The following is a 25,783-nucleotide window of genomic DNA, read 5'->3' as shown; positions in this document are numbered from 1 at the left end:
TCTTTTACCTTTGCACAACTAATTGATTAAAATATTGAGCAAAGTGGACCTACACAAGGTTCTGCAGTATGCTAATGAAGAAAGACAGTCTTTGGCTATGGTTATTCTGTCAAAAATTATAGCCAGTGATATTATATTATTACCCGTCTTAGATTCCTCTCTTGCTCTCTCTTTTTCTCTTTTGAGAAATGAGAAACTTATTTAAAAAACCCCTCTTAGACATTTTCAATTTTCCAGCTACCCACCTGAGTGAGGATAAAACCATGGAACAGAGTACAGAAGTCCTGCTGTAGTGAGTTTCCTAATTTTTAAAAGGCTTCCAAAAATGAAGATGACTGTGTACTTTAGAATATTGTAATCTACCAGCTTGCTGATCCTGACAATTTAAAGGGCATAATGAACACATCCTATCCTCTTGGGACCATATTCTTTCTCTCTCCTTTTTTTTCTTCCTTAAAAAGCATCCATTCAGTTGTTTTCTGGGAAGCAAAGTCATACAGGACTTAATTTCAGCAGGGTCTTGGACTAACCAAAAGACCACAGATATTGCTTCAAGCTGGGTTCACTTTTCTAAGGATCCTTAAGGAAGTTAGTGCTATCAGGATACACATTTTCCAGGACAGATAGAAGGACACATTTCCACACTCTGAGAACCTGCATAGTCATGGGTTAGACTTATAGCGTCTGAGTGTATGAGGATAACAGCCTTCAGGAAGCCCAGCTGCTCAGGTTCAGTCTTATATAGACCAGAGCAGGCCTGTGCATAGGCTGATCTGAATATTTGCTTGAGATCATCAAACTTATTGTTCTACAATGTATTATACAATATGCTGTATTATTATTATTATCAGGTACAGTTCAGTACAGTACATTCAGGCATCTCCCTCGGCCTCTATGGGTTTACGTGCATTTGGTCCAGGTATGTTCCTGAACTCAGTAAGTGGGGTAAGGACAGGGTCTTCAGTCACTGTTCTGTAGAATTTCCCTCGGGGAAAAGGGCTTCTAAACTCCTGAGGGCCAGTTTTGTATCCAGGCCAAAAAAAAGCACACACACAAAAAAAACAGGAAAAACAACAACCAACCCTCAAGTTTAAGAGTAGCCAGGAAACAGGAAAAACATCTTGTGTGTGCTACTCCCGGGAAGCAGGGCTGTCACACACCTGCTACACATTCCTTCTTTTCCATCCTGCATTTTTCCTCCTCTCGTTGCCACATGTCCCTTGCCTTTGAGTTCCTTCTGCTCCAATGCCGCACAGAGAAGCCTGGGTCTCCTGACCTACATCCCAGGTCTCTTCCCACTGCACCTGAGTGGTCCTTTGAGAGCATGGAAGAAAACGGAAACCCACGATGTGATTCAAGTAGTTCGTTCATGCTTTGTGTATGTTGTCTCACTTAATCCCCCATCGGTTTGTAGTGTAGGTATCATTTTACAAAAGAAGAAAAAAGATTCACAGGGGATAAGCAACTTCCCAGGATTACCCTGCAGTGACAGTTTAAGCAGGGACTGGAAACAGGGTCCATGCTTTCTTATTACATCACCTTATCCCCTGAAGTGGAGTGCCCTCGTTGTTTGCTACTCTGCAGTGGGACCCCCGTTCCCCACATGCATACTTTTCTTTTGCCCCCAGCTCATTCTTCCCAGCTACATCCTTCCTGTTCCTTTGGGACCAGGCGGGAATGACAATGGCCAGTAATAACTTCAAAGTACCAGTTAGTTACCTGCTGCAGCCCAGGTAGTGGGAGACTCCTGGAAACCCAAACTGTGAAGGCAGGAATTCAGGAGCAGTAGTTAAACACGGGAGATATTTGTGGTAGATGTTTTCTAGCAACATTGCCTCTTCTATGTCTAGAAGCTTGTTTGGTGAGTTAGGTTATAGGCAGGAGTCTTTTCTCTTTTTTTTTTAGTCTTCTTAAAAATGTATTTAACATACTTCCTCCGTCCTTGGCTGTGGTAAAGTCTAGGGTTACACAAACACACCCACCCTGGCCTCACACCGCCCTCTGCTGAGGTTGCAAGGTATACATGCCCGTCCCTCCCCCCACCCCCCCCCCCACATTTAACAAATTTTGAAACATAATAAGCACAGAAAAGTACAGAGATAACTATCAGGAACATGCTGTGCTTACTACCCAGCTATTGTCAAACTTTAATATTTGTCATCTTTGCTTCCCATATTTTTATCATTTATCTTCTTTTTCAAAAAAATTTATTTTTTATTGTTGACAGTATTATAGGTGTCCCCCATTTTCCCCTCTTTGCCCCCTTCCACTCGACCCCCACCCCTTCCCAGGCCTTCACCGAACTATTGTCTGAGTCCACGGGCTATGCATATATGCATGTAAATTCTTTGGTTAATCTCTTCCTGCCCCACTCTCCCCTCCCTGCCTTCCCTCTGAGGTCCCTCAGTCTGTCCTATGTATCCATGTCTCTGGACCTATTTTGTTCATCAGTTTATTTTGTTTATTAGATTCCACATATAAGTGAGATCATGTGATATTTGTCTTTTTTTGGACTGGCTTATTTTGCTTAGTATATTTTCGCTTCTTATATTTTTAAAGAAATAAACATTTCAGATTTATCTGAAGCACCCAGTGAGCCCCTACCTCGTACCTCCTCACTCAGAAAATTTTTCCCCCTGAAATTATTAATCTGAAATTGTTTTCGTTCCTATTGCATCTTTTTAATATTTGCACTACATAGATGTTTACAAACAATATGTGATATCAGTGTACATTTTCACATTTTATAATAATAGTATGATATATCCTTCTGCAATTTGTGTTTTGTTTTTCCCCTTCAAAGTTATGCTGCTGAGAGGCCTCAAAATGCATGTGTGTGGCCATGCTTCATTTATTCATTTTATAAATTTCTGAATCATGCTCCACTTTATGAACATATCCCAGTTTGTTTATTCTTCAGCTGATGGACATTTTGTTTGTTTCCAATATTTAGTTATTGCAGACCATTCCACAGTGAGCACTTCTGGTCATGTGTTCCTGTGCACATGTGTGAGTTTCCCTAGCTGTCCAGTTTTTCTAGCCTTATTTTACCTCTGCTGAACTGAGTGACACTAAGCAGATAAATATGTGTGACTCCACAACATAGTTTTCAGATGCCTTCATTTTGTAGATGACCTGGCTATCTTTGTTTTAAGGATTCTCTCTTTTTATAACTAGAATAACATTTTGAGCTATTTTGCAGGAACTCTATAGACTGTCAGGCATTAATTTGTTGAAAGTGTTAGTGTATTTATTTATGATAACATTCAATTATAATACCCATTCACTCTTCTCCGAAGGCTATTTTAGATCCTGGCAGATCTGTTTCTGAAGTTAAAAGAGAAAAGAACCAGCAGTCTCAACCGTACATAACAAAAAACAACATGTGGTATCCTTGATTCTTTTTATTGAAAAGGAATCATTTCTATTCTAGCGCAAACAATGTATATTTTACATCATAAAGCAAGATATAATTTACATATTACATTTCTTATGAGATCTTTATACCTAAAATGTCATTCCCTTTTTTATTCAGTCACCTCTTCTGGTTCCATTTCACCTGCCACATATCCCACAAATCAGGCATCTTGTTTTGGAAGGACTGGGGACACAGACAGATAGTTTTCATGTATTCATCTGTATCTGAGTTTAGTGACAGTGAGGAACTGGGGTATGCCTCTGAACTCTGTGGCCCTGAGGCCCTCTATTGACTAACACGTGGCTCAGGAGCCAGAAGGCTACTCCTCCAAATCACACATGAAACTCCTATTTATGTCAAGTCAGTAATAAATGAACAACACTGAGTGCTTATACCATGGGTATACTTCTCAATCAACTGCTTAGATAATAGATGCTTGTGGTATACATTCACCAACAATGCCAGTGCCCGTGGCTGACCAATCCTGGTTCCTCTGTGATATTCCCAGACATCACTTGCCCAGGCATTGCATAAAACTGCCCAGTTTCACCTAGCATTCGGGTTATGGGTTCAGACTTTTCTGTTCATCACTGAACATGGATGTGAAGATAGAAGCTGTAAATGACTTTCATATGACCCTCTATCTCTTGGCTGCCTCTTCTAAGATTCCGCCCCTTTTAGCAAATTTTTTCATGTATAATTTCTGTTCCCCGCACTGTAATCCAAATCCTCTTTTAGCCTTTCTCCCCAAACCCCAAACTCCAAAAGTTCACCGATTTCTTGGATTGCACTGACTTCACAAACAATGTTTTAATCTGTCTGGATGTACTGTTCCTTTGAAACTTGATAATCCACAGCAGCTAATGGGACAAAATAATTAGTCCAGGGACTCTTTGGGAAGCAAGTAATGTGTGTTGTTCAGCTAGCCTACGTGAACCATCTGGTAAGAAATGTTTGAATAGTAGGTGAAAAGAACAGGGAATCAGTTGATGAGAGCACAATGCATCAGATGGGCTTCCTTCTTGTTACAGAGAAAAGTAAAGAATCAACACTGGAAATACATTTTCAGATTGGTGGCTGTTTGACTGAAAAGATACCACCGTGAGTTCAACCTGGTATGCCAAGACAAATAACAAATCTGTGCTCAAGGTGCATCTTAAACTCCCAATCCCTTGCCTGTCACCGAAAGTTGACATATTTGGCCAAAATCAATCTAAAGCTTTTTAATCACTGATAACTAAAATTATTAGAACCAAGCTGGTCAGGATGAAAATGTAAGTTGAAAGTGTGCCTTAAATTATTCTTTAGTCAAATGATGTGAATTCTGAGGGGGTCTGTAAATATAAACCCATTTCTCATTTCCAAATGCAAAATTATAAGCATTAAAAGCAAGGTAGCATTTTCGTGCTAGAAAACAAGGCTCCCAGATACGTATCCTCCCATTAGCCTTGACTACTTTTATAGTCCCCTTCCTTTCATGGCTACAAAGTGCTGGAAATACAGAGAATACAGGAAAGAACAAAGGCGCAAATGAATAGGGCCTCACAACACCCCTGTGAGGTAGGTAACTATTGTTAAACCCATTTTACAAAAAGGTAAACTGAGGCACTGCATGGTAATGGGGTTTGGTCAAATCCACCTGGCAAGTTACAAAAGCACAGCTGGAAACAAAGAGAAACAAACAAAAAAAGGTCAGTCCTGGCTCCCAGCCCTAGTCACTAACCTTTATTTCAAAATATTAAAAAATAAAAAGAGCCCATAATTGCCTTTTTTGAAATTTAGACAAACCTTTAAGTATTCCAATAAGCATGTGTCTTTCAGATTCCTGTTGAGTAGAAAAAGGGCAGATGGCCAAGTGGCTTTTCCTCCCCTCTCTAAGTGTAATTCCCATGATAGATCAGGACGGATCAGCATTCCACCAGAGCTCAGGCTCCAAACTCAAGGACATTCTTACAGCCTCACATTGTTTCTCATTTATTTAAAGCCCTAATGTGAAAACGAGACCTGTTCTCCAACAGCTGCCCTATCAGTTGCTCTGTGGCCTTAATGAGAATTTTGTGGAGCGCAAGAAAGGAAACAAAATCCCCAATAAAAAGTCTCATCACTGCAGAGAGAAGGACAGTGGTGATGGTGTGAAATTTGCTTTTTGTTGTGTTTGAGAAACTGCAAACTCAAGCTTGCAAGGATATTTTATATATATATATATATATATATATATATAATATATAAATATATACAGTATATATATGTGTGCATCTGATGACCCTTCAGGCACCGACGAGACATAGACAATGCCTTTCATAACTTGGTCTTTGTTTTCTGAGAGAAATTTCTCTACCTCATTCAAATGAAGAAAATATATTTCTTCTACCAAATAGTCCATGATAGCAAATCTTTCAAGAACAACAAATATCTTTAAGTTAAGATGGCTGTTAGGATGGGGGTGATGGTGATGTCGTCTATAGCTTGGAGCTTAAATCTAGAGCTTAGGTCTAGAGCTTATTGCTTAGGACAAGCCAGACACAGCCAATCCCGCTGGATCAGACAGGCCAATGACCAGATGTTGCACATGATTGCCCCCTCCCCCCCGATAGCTGATGGAAAAACCTTCCCATGACCAACAGAGATGGAGACAGGGAGAAAGGAATTCATGTCTGGCACAGATTCTTTAGGAAGACTTTGGCTTTTCAGAAGTTCCTCAAGCTTCTACACAGAGAACTGGGAAGAAGGATGGGGCAAGGCACTGAGGTTTCAACACGTCAATGAGGAGACTATAGGCAATTATTTTGAGATATATATATGGTTTCTTTGGCTGCCGTAGACTTTTTAAAAACCCATACAATCAGGGAGGGGGATGTGGGCTGAACCCAACTGAAGAAGCTTGGAGTATATGAAGCAAAGCATGGACAGAAGGAAAAACAAAATGAACACACCCAGAAACAAGTGGTGCTGGAGTCCCAGAGGGAGGAGGAGCGTTTGGTAACTAATTTTCATTTGGCTCCTCTCCTGCTCTTCTCTGCCATGGTCCCAATAGTTTAGTTCTGTTTTTATGGTTTGTTTGTTTTTATTATTATTTTTTTCCAGCAGATGAAGAAATGACAGAACAGGATAGGTGTCTTATGGTTTTTTTGATTTCTTCTTAGGCCTGTTTAATTATTTTTTTCCTCAGTTGACTGTTGGCACTTGGTTCCTCTGTAAACTATATTCCTTGGCCTTCAGTCTCAGGTTGGCAATGCTGTTGGCCATGTTGATGCCCTGTGCAGGGCTATTGTTGGCACATGTGGCAGAATAAGTAGCCATGGCACTGTAGGGACAAAGGAGAGAGCAGGGAGAATACAGGCATTAGTTTCATGAAGCTGCAAGTCTGTGCCCCAGGTGGGTGTGACTCTCAGGACGGGGGCTGGCAGGGGCAGCTGGGTTGGACTAGGTGACCTCTGAGGTCCCTTACAGCCCCAAATTTCCATTAGTCTAAGGCACTTGGAAAAGGGTGGCAGTGTTTGGAAGGGCAGGGGAGAGCAGTGGAGAGTGGACCAAGGGACGGGGGAGGGAGGCATTCGCTGTGTTGGACTCAGTGAGTCACGATTTATTTCTGGGGTGAGAGAGAGAGAGCTGCTTGTGCTGAATAGCAGGTGTGTGATCAGCTGACCAGCTGAAACTGTTTAAGCCCTCTTCCTGCCTACATCCCTGGCACGTGGGAGCAACGAGGAAGGAAAGGAGGCGTTTGAAAAGAAACAGTTTTGCCTTCCTCACTCTAGGAAGCTTTCATTCTAACACATTGTAGATGATCAATAAATAATACCATATTAAATACCATACTTGGAGAATCAGTTAAACAACCAAGATAACTTCTGTGCCGTTCTTCATACCCTAGTTGATAGTACCAAGCATTGCCCAATCAAGAGGGTCCCATCGCGTTTGGTCTTGATTTGGTAACTTCTCAAAAGGACGCCAGTAGCTCTGGACACTGCCTCTTTCTTGGGTCAATCATTTTGGACATGTTTAAATCCCCTAGATAAACTAGCAAAGACCTCAGTTGCAGGATTCCCAACCTGTTTCTCACTGTCCACATTGCTGAGAAAAACCTGAAGTTTTGTTTTTCATTGTCTGAGATTGTAATTAAGACCTAGGAATACCACTGGGAAGAAATTTGTAATTGGTGATTTTTTGTTACTTGCACCCATGAATTTCTTTTAAAGGAAAAAGTAAGGGTTTCTTAGACTTGGATGCAAATTATCCATTACTTTATATAAACAGTTAAAAGGGAACTCGTTTTAATGAAATGAAACTGTTTCTAGTTGTTTCTAAGATTAGCAAAATCCCTCTCAACTGAGATAGACTTACAAATGGAATGACGTGTACTCTTCCACTGCCTACATTCCAATGCAATTTTGTCAGCCACACAGGAGTTTGTGGTTCTGGGGATCAAGTGACAGACCAGAAAGAGAGAAAACTAAAGCTATTGCACAAAAATAGAAAGGCTATATCATTAATACTTATTTGGAACACTGCATCGTCAAGACTTATAGTCAAGACCCACAATAGCCTATTTCAGCTCAGTTACTAGCAATTAACCCAGGACAACTAGGTTGAAGAAGTATAATTAGTCCCAGGTCACTAGGTCTTTCCAGAAATACACATCCTTAATGTAAAGCCTTTATAGCATTGCTGTGTGTGTGTGTGTGTGTGTGTGTGTGTGTGTCTTACAGCAGAAGGAAGACGATTCAGAGGGTTATAAAAGATTCTTATGTTCTTGTATTTCATTTTCACCTGCTTTGCTCTTACTCATTTCTGGATTGATGATTTTAACCATCTACACAAAATTAGGTTCTCCTGTAGCTCCCTGGATGTTCCCTCTTAGCACTTATTTTAATTCCTCAACTGTAAGTTCCACAGATGAGACACCACACCTGCCTTGTTCACCTCTGTCTCCCCAGGTAGAGTTAACATCCTATCTACCGCACATTTGGCATTTGAGAATGTATTTAATGAATAGACAAGTGACTGAGAAATATCTAGATACAGGATGATTAAACTGATTTCAGCTCAGTGTCAGTTTGCTCTGCTGTCATCCTACCGTGAGTAATGATTTCTAAAAATATTTCACCAATATGCTTTTTTTCTTAGGAACTATTCCTCCCTGTTAATTTTGCTATCTTAATAGAATGTACAGAATCAGAAGGGACATGACAAAAGCAGGGGCTGGTGATTACATATCCTTAAATCCATCAAAAGTATCTTTTAACAGTAAAAACCTGGACAAATATGAATGCAGGTTAGACTAATAGAATAGACTATCACTTCTACCACTGTCTACCAAAGGCAGAGGCAGAAAAAGAGACCCCAGTTAAGGTAGGTTTCAACTAGGAGTGAGATAAGTGATCAGAACAACCCATTAAAATTGAATAGGTTTTTTTTTTTCTTTCCAGTATACCAAGAAATTTCATTTTTCAAATCCATATGTGTATATCCATTTAGTTCCTATATGAATTGTGGGCTTCCATTCAAGAACCTGCCAGAAATATATGTGAATCCATAAATTCTCTATTCAAGGAAGTTCAAGGATACACTGAAATCTAGAATTTCAAAGAAATCAAAGATCTAAGTTGGTAAGAAAAGATGCTTGGATTGGGGAATTAATTGTACCTAAATCACAGATCACAAAATCAACCAAATCAGGCTTTATCCATCAGATTTCTGTGACAGAATGAAGCCCTGAAGATGGTACAAGGAACCATTTTAAATGCAGAGCAGAGAAGCTGGAATTAAGAGTTATGTGTATTATCTGTTAAGGACTGAGAATGAAGTTGGATGGTTTAAGACTAAAACTTCTTGAGAGAGCACTTATAAAACTGAAATCGCTATAGTTGTGATTTCAATTTTATCTGTTATAGAACCATTTTCACTATAGTTTCTGTATAGTTTACTAATATATGACGGTCTTCTCTGAAGACTGACTATGGTAACATGTCTTGGAAATACTGAGAGTCTCTCATGAATGCAGGCCAGGTATTCAAATCCCAAATAAGATGAATATTGATCCACTTTCCATCCCAAAACCAAGTTAGTGGCAATTAGGGTTCTGTCTTGCACAGGAGGGGGGATTTTCACTCAGATGGTTTCCCTTAAATGGCAGCCCTGCTGTCAGGGTTGAGAGCAGCATCTTGCGCGATTGTACTGCGGACTGTTATAAGGACATCGCTGTATCAATGAGGCCTCAAGCTAGTGGGGTCTGAGGATAAAAAAGCGGTTGATGTTCATGAGTGAGTTTTGCAGTTTCCTAGGAGCTTGGCAAATGATAACATTTGCACTTGATAAATATTCAGGAAAGTTAGAAACTTTCAAAAATTGATCTAAAATTATGCCAGCATTGTATAGCCATAACAAGTAAACTAAGAGAGACAGTCTTAATTCAGAGACTCTTGACTCTTAACAAGTGTTTAGACTATCAAACTGTACAAGTAGAGACTACAGTGAGGCTTTGTGGACATATGAAAGGATTATGAGTTTGTTTTCCCTGAGTACTTGGACACAGGTTCAGTTTCTCAACTTGAACTAAAAGTGCCATGTAGGCAAGCAGGGAGCAGTCCTTTGACATGCCAGTCACAAACAGGACTTGTTACAAGCCAGAAAAGACAGAATTAGTGAGTGGGTGCTCCAAGAACAGCTTAGTCATGCTTTAAAAATGTCATTAGAAGTAAGATGGAGAGGACCCGCTTGCAAAAATGACAACAGGTGCAAGAGAACCTTGAGTGGCTGCCAATCGGAGTGTTCACGACCACCTGTTTCCCATGCCATCAAAACTTCTAATGCTTTGTGTTAGGCAAAGAAAGAGAACCCTGAAATGTTTTCTCACAAGACAGGCACCAATGAGGGCAGCAAGCTGTTTTCAACTAAATTTATAGGACCACTTGAACTATGTAAAGTGCCCCATCCTTCCTATGCAGGATTAAGCTTCCTGGGACAAAAAGATGAGATGGAAATGAAATGATTTGCATAGATTAAGCACATGATCACACCAAGAGCCTACTGACCAACACCCAGAGATCCTGCCCCTTGGTCTTGCTTTATCAGTAAGAAGCACGTACTTCCTCTAACATGATATGCCCACATGACCCTGGGACTGGGGGTTCATAGAGTTTGGATCAAGCAACATTTCTATTTTGTTTTTAAGAATGTCAAGTTCCTTGTGTCCATGACTAAGACACTACATTGCCAAATAAAGTGCACTGAAGAATTAGAGATGAAAAGGAAATGCCCGTATCCCATCTGTTGACTCAGCAAGTGTACCCTGAGACTCTCAGAGTAGACACATGGGCGGGAGCCTGATCACTTTCCATCTCCTTATTCAGAGATGCCTGACGGATGGCGCTCAGGCAGACACTGCGGCGTGCTAACCACCATCAGGGGCAGGGTTCCGTTTTCACTGGGGACAGATCATTTTTGATGACTTCAGCCTACCCTGAGAGGTTGTCATGAGGAAAAATGTGTTACAATGGCTGCCAAAAGCCAAGGAAGTCCGGGAGATTCTATACATGATATGATTTTAAAGCCGGGAAACTGGAGGGCATCTGCTTCCTGAGCACCCAGAGTGTAAGTCCCACAAGTCACAAAACAGTTGAGAACAGTGCAGGGAACAATAATAACTGACTCAGTTTTCAACTCTAGCTTTGTTTTTCTATTTGGCCCTTTTGGACAAACGATGACAAGTTGTTGAGAATTTCATTCCAAAGACAGATCGGTTAGCCCAAGACGTCCATGTGCTTTCTGAGATCCTAGGGTTTCCCAGCTCAGGAGTTTCCCAAAGGCAGTTTGCATGACTCTGTCTGTGACTTGTAGAGGTTGGAGACCATCTCTTAGGTTTGTTCATTTGTTAGTGAAAGAGCAACGGAGGTCTACATGCTTCAACTAAGAAAATTCAATATGAGTTTTCCTAGGGAAGTTTACTCTTAGAGAGAGACCCCATAAATCCTTTGGAAGTGATCTTTTGTGATTTAAATAATCATTTCTAATTTCTGTTTTTAAAATCCAGAAGTAGGTTTTTAAAATTCAGCTCTAAGTGGACACAGTTGGACCCTATTTCATTGGTAAGCCTACAGTTTGCATTGCATGTTCAGGGATCCTTCTGCCATTTTTAACTTTCCTTTCTACAGACATGTTATGTCGGAACCTTGCATTCTTCCATTGTCTCAACAATTTTGGGACTTCCTTTTTGAAATGCACTTTGCTTACCTATGGGCTCCAAACGCCCTGGGGAGACAGGTAATAGGAAAACTGTAACTAGCTCCATCTTAGATGCAAGGTTACATAAGAGATAGATGATCCAACTGAGGAGCAGCAAGCGCCAGGACAAGAACGTAGTTCTTCTGACCTCTGCCCCACACCCTTACGGTCACCTAAAGCCTCACTATTCCAATTATGTCCCAAGTGTCAACAGTGTGGCATCACATGAACGCCTATTAGCGCCACAGAATCCAAGTCAGCATTGTAACACAGTCCCTGGCAATCCATCTACACAGTAATTTTTGAGGAGCCCTGCTCTAGGCTCTCAGACTTCCCTTAACTTTACGGACCCATTTTCTTGCAGCTCCAGTTGGTTTCCAGCGGGATTCCCCACCTAAGGACCTCCCTGCTTTCCTTTCTAGGACTGTCAGCCCCGCTTTCTGAAACACTTCCCACTTAAACCCTACCCCCAGCAGCCACCCTCTTCCCCCTCTGACAAGTTACCTTTTCAGTGTCTTCCGTTAGAATCCGTTATGAAGTCCCTCGTGTAAACAACATCTTGGGAGGGACGAGGCTCTATTTTTGAAAGTGTGAAAGGGAGACATGAGCCAAATGCGTTCAGCAGATGTCAGGCAGCACGGTGACCACGACCAAATGAGGGGGGGAGGAGGAGGAGAAGGTTAGAGGAGGGAAACTGTGGACAAGGGTAGCTGGTCTCCCTTTTACTTGTCATCAGTTCTCTTTGAGGCCCAGCCCTCCCTCTGGAAACGGCCCTCCACACCGATGCTGCAGAGCCAGGCCATTCTCTAGCTCTTGTAGGAAAGGGCATCTCTGGGGAAAGGCTTCTAGACTATTCTATCTAAAACAGCAGCCCAAAGTCCAGGACGTGGTTAATTAGTGCTACCTGAGGCAAAGCACTACAAGATAGCGATACTTAATAGCTCTCGTCCTGGTGCGATTTTCGCCTAAGGAAAACAGTTCTAAGCTAAAGAGTAGGCGGACGTGTGTGCCAAAAACAAGCTCTCTTCCGCTGGCTGCCACTCGGTGAGGAAGACACCTGCCAGGACAGCGGTGTCCGTGTGAGGGAGTAACCTGGTTGCCTCCCTGACATCACCACCTCTAACATGCTCCAGGGAATGAATGAGGTCACGACATGCTAAAAATAGCTTGAACCATATGTCCCAGTTTGCCAGGGACAATCCCAGTTTAATGCCTGTTATTCTAGCGCTCTTATTAATGGCACTCCCCTTCCACTCTCAGAAGTGTCCCAGTTTGGACAATAAATTATACAGCCACCACTCTAGATATGGAAGACACCCAGAAAGAAATGTGTTGGCTATTTCCCGTCCCATAATCCTGACTATACACACACAGTTGCTTTGATTCTTGGTTTCTCCTCTTTTCTCCAGGGGAGAGCTGTGGAAGTCAGCAAACTGCCCTGTCTGACAAAGCTGTCTGCTCACCACCCCTGGGTTGCATGGCCAGACCCCATCAGTCATCCCCAGGGGATGTCCACACGCCTCAGAAGGCGGCCTCTGCAGGCGTGCTTCACTGATCTGAGACAGACCCTGAATCAAAGGGCGTGTTTGCAGTTTCCCAGTCTTATACTGTTACTATTCTCAATATAATGTTGGGCTTAATTTAAACGAAAATATGGCCATGTGTCCTAATATGTTGGACGGAAACAGGGATCATGTGCACTGGGTCTAATTCTGCTTGCTGAGGCTTAAACTTGGGTGAGTGTTCAGTCTCTTCTTTGGAACCAGAGCAAGGACAGAGCTACCACACCGGAGCGCTCCAAGGATTAACCAAGAGAAATGCCTTTTAATGAAAGTCACATGGGAGATAACTAAAGATATAATAGTACCAACAGATATAGCGAGTTAATTTTCTGTACACAAAAGGTCTATAATTTCCTTTGCTTTTCATCACTTGCTTTTCTTGTATCATTCCTTAACAAGACTTATATTTCCTACCAAGCTTCAAAATGTGAAATTATAAAGTATTTTGGGTCTAAACATAGCAGAAAAATCTCCAAGGAGCAGAATAGCTTTTGCCACTTCTAGAGATTATTCAAAACAGAAACACTTCAGTCAACATTGGGTCAAAAAACATTATTATTGATTAAATTACTGCTTTAAACCATCATTTTTCTACTTCTATCTGGAGAGTAGCTTATTCTTCATACAGAACATGAACAATCAGAGTCTATGAATTTTTTAATGAATTAGTTTTTACAAACTCTGTAGCTAAGAGAGAAATGATATAAAAGTATACTGTGAAATGAGTAAAAAGTAGTAGGTTATATAATTTTAAGTGAAAAGAGCAGAATACAAAATAATATGTACACTAAGTCTACACTATATAAAATACTGAACTCTAATTGCAAAAGTAAACAAAACTAGTTATGTCAGGATGGTGGAATTATGAGTACTTTTTTTAAATGTAGCTAATATTTCTACATAATCTTTCAAGTTAAAGTAGAACATTTTCCAAAAAGGCACACATAAATTGCTTGTTAATGATTTCAGTTAGATGCCCATATACATAATATATTTGATGCTGGCCCTGGGGTTTGAACTTCTGCTTAGGTCCAGGTAATCTAACCCAATATAAATTCAGGAAGGATTTCATCCCCACTCCTGCAGGGGTCTGCCCTCAGCCTCTCACTGGTAAGGACCACTGACAGCCATCTGGATTGTTTAGAGCTGGTGTGAAAAGTTCCTACGTAGGACCCAGGCAGAAAAGGGAGCAGGACTCCCTGGTTGTGACCAAATTCAAACCAGAGACCTTGAAACATCAAGCTTGGAACCACATCCATTTCCTAAGACATTTAGCAAGTCTATGAGCTATCAATATTTATCAGAGAAACAAAGCCATCTTCTACATATTTAAAAATATTAAAGACCAGGTGATTTCACAGTGGTCTTCAAAATGTGTCTTTAGTAAATTCTATGGGAGAGGAGTCTGAATTTTAAATGGTACACCGCGATATGACTAATCCTTTGAAATCAGCAAGGCATACCATGTCGGAGAGCAAGAAGAATTTCCAGTTTCCTATGCAGGGGTTCTCTATGGACTAAGAGCAAAGTAATTCAGGCTAATTTCACAATGGGGGATTCAAAAGAGATTTCCAAATGCATTTCTGGTGTTTCTTTCAAGGAACTGATTTGGAAGAAGAACATTTAGGTGAGGTCTTTCCCTTTGATTAGAGTGGTCAACTTTTGAAACATTTGCACTTCACAAATGTGGCATTTTACATCTGGAGTTCAGCTTCCACTGGGGAATAATCTTCTATAATTAATTTAAAACATCTCCTTTACCCATTAGTTAACTTTAACAATAAAAAGGTAACCAAAGCACAATTAATGAATTTGTAAATAGTTTTTTCTCCACTGCAATCAGCCAGAGATAACCTTGATCTGGTTTCTAAAAGTACCCAGGTTTAGGTCCAAAGAAAGGCACTTATACCGATGACAATGCATTAGGCACTTGCGTCTTAGCTTCCCTCTGGCATTGGCCTGTAGTTCTGAACAGCATAAGAAATGAAGGTTCAAGGCCTCTCCAAGACATTGAAATAGTACTCTGTTATTTACTTCTTTAAAAATATTCGCCTTTTTAATATAAAAGTTTAGGGTAAATTATACATTGCTTTTATACTTCAAAAAACCTACACAAACTGACTTCCGAAGAACTTCAGATAAGTAGATAAGAATTAGCAATAGAATAGGAAGGCATTTGGGATCCTAAGACATCTCCACCTACTTACAAAGAACTGTGGCCCTGAAACTGATCAAAATGATTTTGGATTTTCTTTCTTTCTCACTCTGTGCCTCTCTCCCTTCCTCCCTCTCCTCCTTCCCCTCCTTTCCCTTCCCTTCCCTTCCCCTCCTTTCCCTTCCCTTCCCTCCCTCCCTCCCTCCCTCCCTCCCTCCCTCCCTCCCTCCCTCCCTCCCTCCCTCCCTCCCTCCCTCCCTCCCTCCCTTCCTCCCTTCCTTTTTCTTTTAATTCAAAATCAGTTTTACTGTGAAGTTGGCCCTTGGTCCTGCATTTATAGCCTTAAAAATTCAGTTCCTATTTGAGCATAAAAAAAAAAAAAGGATCTATCTTAAATTTGGAAATGGAGTAAAGTTTTGTTCCAGAATGGTTGCAAGGGGGACTCTGAGCATAGCTTAGTGATCTTTTCTTTTAGATTCTTCCCCATCTTTGAAACCTTTGCAAGAGTTCCTGAGTCCAAGAGGAGATTGCTGATGGCCTGCCCCTCTCTCTTCTGCCCCAAACCCTGCTCCTGGGGCAACTAGTAATCTGTTGTGAAAATCTGGGGATGTCAGCACGTTGAATGTCTCTGAAGAGGTTAACCCAGTAACAAATGTCAACCAGCTGCACAGGCAGCTTTGAACGTGACCGAGCGCTGAGAAACAAGTAGAAGTGGAGCAAGGGGGAATGGGCCAGTCATTCACCTGTATGGAGAGGCCGTCCCCCAGGAGAAATAATCGGTGGGTCTTGGAGCAGGACGAGGTACGATGGGCTGCTCCACGGCAGTCACGTCTCCTGAGTAGGATTTGAGGAGGGAAGCATTTTTGTTGGCCAGCATGGCTCTCTCGTTCCTGCGGAATTTGGCTCTTCGGTTCTGAAACCACACCTGGAAGATGGTTGGAGGAGAGGAGGGCAGAGGAGGGAGAGGAAGAAACAGAAGAAGAGGTTACACCCATGAAGTCCTGGTGGATTTTACTAGACTGTGCCTTCCTTGGGAAGGTATAGGGAGGCATGGACTTCTCCCAAAAACAATAGAAATATGCCATCATGCTCCCCGGGTGGGCCATGTCAGAGAGCTCTGAAAGGTGGAGACTCATAACACGGCCATGAGGAGCTTCCACTAACCAAGACTCCAGAGGTGAGATCTGTGACTAACCCACAAGATAGCAAAATATGAGTTATAATCCTCATTGTAATTACAGTCAAGAGAAAGGAGAAAAATCTCATTAGACGTCTGCCACAGAGATGATGACATTTTTTAAGTTCCTTCAAAATGTGAAAATTTCATCTGCTTTCATAATACTTATTGGCTATGTAAAGAAAATTCTTCATCTTCCCCAAAGTGGGCCCCGGGACAAGGCTTTAAGAAGGAAATGGTTTATTTGGGAAATGCAGGGAACAGCGGTTGGAGAGTAAAGATGGAGCAGAACAGCCATGGAAGGGTGTGCTCAGCACCACGGCACAGTAGGGACTAGCACAGGACACGGACTCCCACTGAGGGATATAGACTGCCACCGAGGGCGAGAGAGCTGAGGATTCGCACACCATCGCCATTGGTTATCAATATTCCAGTGCTTCTGACATGCTGAACACAGGCCGGAGAGCCTCCTGAACTTCTAGAGAGAAACATGTGAAACAGCAATGAAGATGCTGAAGGTTGGAAGTTGAATGGAATACATTCTATTGTAGGGTCGGAGGGATATGGGTGGTGCTGACAGCATCATTTATTACGTGCTATCAGGGCTAGGAACATACGTAAGCACATAGCATACATAATTTCTAGTTATGACAATTCCATTTATTAGGCTTCATTTCTATTTCAGAGTTGAGGACACAGGTTCAATGATACGAAGCCATCTGTTGAAGCTCACACAAATAATAAAGGGCTGAATTTTTTATCTCAAGGACATCTGACTCATGATCCTACAATTCTCTGGATGGCCATGGGACTTTATTCATTCATTTACTTATTCAAGAAATCTTTATGTGTTGCAGACTCCGTGCTTAATGCTGGGGACAGAGGGATGAGACTTAAGCAGCTCACAGTCTATTGGAAGAAGGCAGACATGGAAATTTGAAATACTACAAAACAAGAGTTTTAGGTGCAGTTACAGAAATGCACAACAAGGTATGGAAGAAAGAAAATTCTATGGTGTAGAGTGGGATATTTGCATAATTCTAGGGAGCAACCTTCACAGAAACTACCATGGGATGGGTGCCCCATGGAAGGCCTGGGTGGAAGTCAGTAAAAGTAGAATCTGGACACATCTTTCTTGGCTCTGCAGACTCCCAGCTCTTTTGTTTCAATGTGCCCTTCACATTGCTAATAGAGCTATCATTTAAATGCACATATAATCGTACTAACACCCTGCTGTATACCATCTACTGGTTCCCCATCACTCAGAATCAACCCAAAGCATCTTGTCATAGAACAAAGACTATGACAAGGGAATGAGCTCTCTGCCCACCAATCTAGCCACACCCTGCACAGATCTTATGCACTGACCCCCTATCTTTCCAACTCCTAGCCCAGACTCAGGTCTATTTACATATTTGGTTATTTCCCACCTACATCTATTCACACCCAATGCTCCCTCTGCCTGTAACATTCTTCTCTTTTGTCCAGTGTCAAAAGACATTGTCTTTCAAGGGTCGACTTTAACATTACCTCCTTCGTGAAATGTCATGGAAAGAACATGACTTTAACATCTAACAGAGTTGGATAAAAACATTGGCTATAAGATGTTAAAGATTTGTGCTTGGATATTTATTTAATTTCTCTGATCCTTTGTCACCCAATCAAATGAAGATAATGATACCTGCTCACAGGGTTGTTGTGACAGTTGGCACAGTTTCAGTGTTGAATATATGTGGCTTCTCTCTCCTTTTTTCCCAGGCAGATTTGATCATTCCTTCCTCTGGTCTATCACTAATTTTTTTGTTTTGTTTTATTGCTTTTTGAATCACTAATTCTTTTAAAAAATATTTTTATTGATTTTTAGAGAGAGAGAGGAAAGGAGGGGGAGAGAGAGAAACATCAATGTCAGAGCAATACTTCAATAGGCTACATCCTGCACACCCCCTACTGGAGATCGAGCCTGCAACCCAGGCATGTACCCTGACTGGGAATCAAACCAGCAACCTTTCAGTGCATGAGGCAACTCTCAACCAACTGAGCCACACTAGCCAGGGCTTAATCACTAATTCTTGAACATTTCTTTAGTGTGGGGATTATCTTACTACGTCATAACAGTATAATATGCACATCTGTCTTGTCTACCCCCAGTCTGTGACATCCTGAAGGGAGGCCAGTGTCTTAGTCATCCCCGGAAACCCCAAAACAGTTCCAAGAACATAATAGGTGCTTGATAAATGTCTGGGGCGGGGGGGGGGGGGAGTAGAGGAAAAAGATAAATTGTGCTAAGATAAGATATGGCTTCCATCCAAGAAAACATCACAGTCTAGTTGGGGAAGTTGGCTCACATACAATTCAATATAATACATGTCATGTTGTGATACATGCTGTACATATAAAGAAGACCAGAGCGGGAAGGGTGTGGTTCAGAGGGAAAGGGTGAGACTTCCTGGAGGAAGAATAAAGCCGAGGAGGGAGAATTCTGGCCTGCTGGCACAGGAAATGTTTGCAGCTCCAAAAGCCATTAGAATATAGTTGGGTGAGAAAGGAGGAAGAGAAAATAGTTTCTACAGAGAAGAAAGGCATTTAATTATGGGTTTAATGGGGCAAATGGCTCTCAACCCCAAAAATGGTGCTTTCACTTTGTTTTCCATTTCCAGCATTGCCCTGGCCAGGTTTCTTTATTTAAAATTCAGATCAGCACAGTAAAAGTGGTACTTTCAGGTACTGTGGGTTATGGGTCTAAAGTTATGCGTTATACCATTGCAGGCCAAACCCTGGGCATAAAAGATAGGGAGGTTTGAGGGAGAGAAGGTGTGTGAGAGTAAAAACAGAGCATGTTTGCAGAGCTGTGGTAAGCAGCAGGAGGATGAGGCTGTGGAAGGCCAACCTCAGAGTTCTGCTTTGAGTGGGAGGCTGGAGAGACACAAACACTGAGTTTTGTCCCCATGATCACTCTCACCTGAGCGACAGGGATTCCTGAGCAGTGCCTCTCTCTAACCTATCCTCCGGGCCACCACGTCGCCCAGGTAACTTTTCCCGTTGTCTCCAACATTGTTTCCCCCTGGAGAGCACTTGTAGGTGAGGTCCCTGTTTCCCACAGGGACAACTCTTGTACCCTTTCTCTTCAGTCTGAAGGGCCTCCGGGACCCTCTCCCTCAACTCAACAGATGTTTCTCACAGTGCACTGTGCTTATGGCTCTTAGGGTCACTTAAGTGCCCAGCAGGCTAGAGGGTTTTTATTTGCAGGAAGAAATCCTTTCAGCCAGACTGAACACAGGTGTACGAACAATAATTTCTGCAGGAAGATAAGACAGATTTGGCCCACCCCCCTGCTCAAAACAGGCCACATGGAGGATAATAAGACAGTGACTTTGAGCAGAGAGCAAAGTGCTACTTGAAAAAAGCATTTAGTAGGGAGACTTATTTATTCAAAGTTGTGCTTAGAAGCATGAACTTTGGATCTGCATGTCTGGGTTCAAATCCTGGTTCAGCTACTTCCTGTCTGTGTGACGGGCAAAATACTTTCACCTCTCTGTAACTCAGTTTCCTCCCCTGTAAGATGAAGAATACTGGCCAGGTCATTAAGTTAGTGTGGGGATTAAACAGATTTGCTTAGGTAAAGAACTTAGTACGCGGCCTACAAGGGCTCAAGTCCCGTGAGTTCCAGGACCATCATCACTACTAATCGCGGGTGGTGTTCTCGCTTGCCGTGGATGTGCCGTGGATGTGCCGTGGATGTGTCGTGGCAGCAACGTGAGACTTATTCTCTCCTTCCCTGTCTCACACGCCCTTACCCTTCTGCACGCCCCAGAAACTCGGATCCTCCATTTGACTATGCTCTTCACGCAGGCTCCTAAGCCAAGGTCTCCCTGTGATCACCCCCCTGCCCAGTGTTGTAATCCTGTGTATTCATGGCACGTTTCTGGAAGGTTTGCACATTCCCAGAGTCTGGGGAGGAAAGCTGAGCTGGGGTCAGAGAGTCCATGTCTTTGTCGGCCTTAAAGCTCAAATTGAATCAGGGGTGCAGAGTCAAGGGCTGAGCTGGGTAGTGTTTATATTATGAATCTGAAAGGGTGGGGAATGAGGAGGAGGGAGGCCTGTAGCAACTAAAGGCATTGCCCCCCCAAAGGCATAGTCCCCCTCTCCCCACCTAAAAGCTTTGTCGTCCCCCCCCCCACCTAAAAGCATAATCCTCCTCACCCCACCTAAAGGCAATCAGTTTGATTTTTAAAAATACTATGCTGCCTAAAGAAACACGGGAAACTGCTGCTGCCCTCATGCCGTCCATTTATAACCCTAATTGGTTAGGACAGCCCCGTCTGCCGCCCCCACCCGCGTCCTTCGGCCCCCTCGCGCCTCTGAGGGGAGCGCGGGGCTTACCTGCACTCTGGCCTCGGTGAGGTTCACCCGGCGGGCGAGGTCCTCTCGCACGAAAGCATCGGGGTAGTGGGTCCGCTCGAACACGCGCTCCAGAGCCTGCAGCTGGCTGCTGTTGAAGGTGGTCCGGTTCCTCCGCTGCTTTCTCTTTTTCTTTTCCTCTGAGTTGAGCTGATCATCTGGAAGGAAGACACCGATGATAAGGAGCAAAAGTCACATTGGGGGGGTTCCCCTTTACACTTCTTCACTGTGTATCTACAGTGAGATCTTGTTTCCTTTGCTCAAACAGCTTTACCAAGGTGCTAGAGCCGAACACCACGTCCTCTGTGCAGGTGTGGGCATAGGTGCTCGTTAAGGTCCTGTGCCAAGAACCGCGGAGGTTCTGATGCTTGGTTGCAGCTTTGAAATCTGGGACCAGACCTGAGCTGTCAGAGGGACGTTTCTCACATGCTCCGTGAAGCCTGTTTTGTCAAAGAGGCTAAAGGAAAATTTCACTGCTGCCCATGTTCTCTAGAGCTGGGGGAGGAGAGAGTAGATGGCTTTCGACCTTATTTGTCTCAGACAATATTATGTTCATTCATATAGTTTCATAATCAAGGAGACCACCTCTCCCCTGGTTCCCTCTCCTCCACATAGCGACCTAAACAAATTCAGAATTATAGAGGAGATGCCACCTTCAAACTGATTAGAGAGAGGGGTTTCTGTTTTACTGTGCAGTCACTCCTGGAAACAGCCAGTAATCCCCAACTGTATTTGCTCAAGGCTCTGTGCCATTGCTGCAGCCTCAGCCTAGAGCAGGGCTAGTGCTTGCTGCACCGTCGACCTAAGCTGACCGTGGCCTGGGACTTGCCCTGTCATGCTGTGAGAACTCAAGAACAGGGAACAGCACGGAAAGAGCTCTCACAGTTTTACCCCCAAATTGAGGTCTAGGGCCTGAAGACCTTAGTGTCCTTTGGAGAATCATGACCCCAAGTTTTCACTGTCCAGTTTCCTCCTTGGTGTCCTCTGAGTTCCTCCAAAAGTACCCCGGCAAGCTGATCATCCATCCCATTTACAGCAGCCAGAGTCTCATGTGCTCCTGTCTTGCCACCCCTGCTCAGCCCAGTGGGGTGAACTGAGCGGAAAACCAGCAATGCTAACACCCCATCAAGCTGTCACTCCAAGGACCATGCCCCTCCCGAGTCTGTGCAGCAGAGACGTACAACATGAGCTGCTGGGCCCTGGTCCTGTGCCTGGCCTGATGAACTGGACATCCACTTCCAAGAGCTCTCTCTCCACAAAGAGATCAGCCCAAAGAGAAACGGGTGGGGTAGGAGAGGATAGAGAGAGGAGCTTGGCTACGTGCTCCACATGCCAGAGGAAGGCACTATCGGCTATTTTTCCAATGTGTAAAGTCTCCTGATCCTCTCTGACTATAAACACACAACACACTCAAGGAGACCACTCGCTCCAGTATGATGTCCCAATAAAATGGTGCCTACCTGAGCTCTGATATTATCCTTATTACAAATCGAGGGAATGCTGTAGATGTGGGTGTGCATTCAGAGTGTAGCTTAAATCCAGGAGCTCCCTACCCAGGTCTCTCAGTGCCTAACAACTGAGACTTTTAAATCTTTCTGGTCAGAGACCTCTTCCTCCTGCAGGCTGCCCCACGAGCAATGCCCTCAGAGCTTAGAAAAGAGATGGTACATTTCTTAAAGCATCTAGATATAGTAAGTGCTTGAAAATTTGTTTTCAGGGAAAATGGGAAACTTTTCTTGTCTTTGCATACTGTTTCTGCAGGAAAAAAACCCACCTGTATGATCTCAACCACTTTCCTCTCACTCAGCAGCCCCGATAGTCATCTCTTGGCTTCATAGTCGGTCTGGCCCACCACCTCTCTGGTTTCCTTATACCTCAGCTAGGAGATCTGCTTTGAAGTCACCACTGTGACACTCAACAGCAGGGTCAGATCGGTGGCATCTTGAGAAAGGAGCCAATTTAATGATCATGATTTCTGGGATCTCTCAAGGCCTGGAATATTTTAACCAACATCCCCAATTACACCACTGTTTAGTTATCAGCAAAATTAATTTACAACAATGTCAACACTAGAATCTAGAATGCCAGCACCTAGGATCAAACACCTGTGAGCAGTTCATTGCATTGCATTTGTATTTTTCTTCCTATTTGCATATTTGGAGTCATTCCTGGTGTTCCCCTTCTCTTTCCCAAATTTCTTTGTCTACAGTTCTGTTTGTCTCATACTTCATGCCTCTCTGGGTCATCTGGGCCTTTACGACAACACCACAACCTGCATTTCATGTTCCCCTAAGACAGAAGTCTGCAAAAAATCCTTAGCTTCCATACCTACCCTAGACCGAGACCAACAAGACCATAGGCTATTGTTTTTAACCGTATAGAGGAAATCCCTTATTAAGCCAATGCCATGATTTGTTTTTTTCCCTCAGAGAAAATGCTTTCTCCGGAATAACCACAAAGTCACAACCCTTTGTGCTGTTGTATAAGCCCATTTCCCGGGCTGTCAAACTGTGATCGCGAACAAGAGTATTTTATGTTTTGTTCTTAGTTCCATGACCTGCTACAGAATCTCTCGGTAGTTGTTTGACATCTTCCACTGTTCACTCAAATCCCACTGACTGTCCACCATCAACCACCAGCTCCCCTGAGTGGGAGCCAGGGAAATGGAGAATTAGAGTTTCTGACAGAGAGTAACTAGCTATGATGACCTGAGACCATTCAGGCAAAAGTTTCCCAGCAAATGTTCTTGTCGTTTTTAACAAATGAAAACACCAGTCCAGATCATGTCGAAGGTGAGAAAGACACACAAATGACAGGGGTCCAGGGAGTCTGGGTCTGGCCAATGTCCTTCAAAGTGTGAGTGTAATAGAAAGAGACAGTGAGGGGGCAACAGGGACAGCTTGAGCAGCAGCTCTCGGCTCGTCTGTCTTTGCTCACGAATCATAAAGTGTGAGTCCCCATCTTCCTGCATGAACACACAAGCACAGGGCCCAGCACAGTCTCTGCAGCAGCGTGAGAGGAAACTAAATGCTGTAGAGGTTTACGAATGGGGCATCGGAAGGACCTATGAGAAGCTCATCAGATTCTAGACTGAACATAAGTACTGATGTCCAGTCAGGAAGCAGCTCATTCCTTGGAATTCAGAAGTGGGTAGGATTTGCCCAGCTGCAGAATAACCACAGGGGACATGGGTGCATCTTTACCAGAATCATAATGCTTCAAATCCAACATGTTTATGGATTTTATGGATGATTATGTATGTTACAGATGACAATGAATTGCAAGCATGACCAGGTGCAATAGTGAATCATAAAATACTAGCATGAAATGAAATCAGAGAAATTGTCTAATTCAACCCTGGTGTTTGACAGATGAGGTGAAAAAGACCTAGAAGGATAAAGTGACTTGCCCCAAATAACAATACAAGGTGTGGCTGAGCCAGGACTCCTAATGCCACTCCACTCTCAAGAGCAGATGACAGTGTATGTGCTGCGCATGAGAGGAGCACTAGCTCCAGCCTTGGCTCCAGCATGAAATTCACTCTGGACTCCACATGGGGCTGCCTGAGTCGGTGGAGAAGACAGTGGGAAGTGCCATCCTCATGACTGAGGACCAGGCAGCAAGCCATGATCCCTACTCAGGAAGGCCTTGCCCTCAACACGTGGGCTTCAGCTAACTCCCCAAGACCCTGACCCTCTTCTGCTCTCTGTCATGTGGGAGGAGCCCTAGACAGTCCAAATTGGGATGCCAAGTATAATTTCAAGGTACAGCAAAAACATATTTTAGGAATAAAATCTGAAGAGCAATGTGTTGTGTGTGCCCAAATCCCGTCAATTTGGGGAGAATTCTGATGCAAGAAGATAAAACGCCAGCTTCAGTAGCAGAAACCAGTGGCCACATCAAAGCTTGTCTCCTGCCTTTTGGTTGAAAACATGGCAGGCGAGCGGATCTGAAGAGCAGCCCGCTGATCATTTTATGGGTATGGAAGAATGTTTTCAAAGGACCTGCATTGCACAACAACTACTTACTTTAATGGGATTTGTGTGGTTCAGGCCCTGTAACCTTAAGAAAATTGAAGGGAGGTATAATTGCAAAAGCCACTAAAAACCGTTTTAGCTTTTATTGCAAGGCCTATGAAAAGCAGCAAGATAGAGCTGCGGCATCCACTTGCGTTTCTTTGGTTACACTAAGTTTCAGTTGCAATTAGGACATCATCCTTTTAATATGGGCCCCGGTGAGTGGCACGTGGGTCGCCTAACTGGGCTGACTATAGATGGAGCTTAGCGCATCACAGTGACCAAAGCCAAGGTCAGCAGCACATCCATACCTTTCAACAGCACACCTGGCATCGTCCACCACTGAATCCTCACATCCGTTGAAGGGGGCCAGGTCTCTGCCTGTACAAATACCCAGCTTTGCACCTATTGTCAGCCAAGGGTGCATTATCACCTTATAGGGGCCAGACTCGGAATGTTACGTTATGCTTTTTGATGTGCATATCTTTTTTTTCCTTCTTACTGTCAACTTGGCCTAACCATGGTTTATTTTTAGTCAAGTATTGGTCCTAAACCTTATACAATAGCATTAAAACACCTTAAGTGTAATTTGGGGAACATATTTTCTTGGGAGAATAAAATGCTGTAAAAAGTGCAAAATTAACTATTTTGAATGGTTTTGACCACAAAGATGAGTCAGTAGCTCTGGCTAAAGCTAACACAGTTTTATGTCGATACAGCTCAAAGTTGAGCTCTCTCAGTATAGCCAGCCTTCCCTCAAAACAGAAAACATGGAAGAATGTGAGATAGCGTATTGCGGTTGGCACTGTGTTTGACTTCATCTCACGTTTCCTTCCA

The 25,783-nt window shown here is 43.1% G+C and overlaps 1 protein-coding gene across 2 annotated transcripts in view; it reads right to left on the bottom strand.

Annotated features, from left to right (window-relative positions):
- Positions 1-5,627: 5,627 nt before the first annotated feature.
- The window catches only part of PRRX1 (paired related homeobox 1), a 64,693-nt gene continuing 44,537 nt past the window's right edge, over positions 5,628-25,783 (bottom strand). Inside the window, exons 2-5 of one of the 2 annotated variants that reach the window (XM_016221415.2) lie at positions 20,913-21,088; positions 16,099-16,280; positions 12,143-12,214; positions 6,634-6,722 (exon numbers count right to left, since the gene is read on the bottom strand). In XM_016221415.2, coding sequence (XP_016076901.1) covers positions 12,160-12,214; positions 16,099-16,280; positions 20,913-21,088 — 413 coding nt within the window. In that variant the 3' untranslated portion in view covers positions 6,634-6,722; positions 12,143-12,159. Of the gene's footprint in view, positions 6,723-12,142; positions 12,215-16,098; positions 16,281-20,912; positions 21,089-25,783 lie in introns of both variants that reach the window. The other variant, XM_016221414.2, reaches the window with a different exon arrangement.

This window comes from Miniopterus natalensis, chromosome 19 (genome assembly GCF_054644295.1).
Source record: "Miniopterus natalensis isolate mMinNat1 chromosome 19, mMinNat1.hap1, whole genome shotgun sequence".
Lineage (NCBI taxonomy): Eukaryota > Metazoa > Chordata > Mammalia > Chiroptera > Miniopteridae > Miniopterus > Miniopterus natalensis.
Note: the sequence above shows the minus strand (reverse complement) of the source record. Positions and strands in the feature narration are given on the sequence as shown.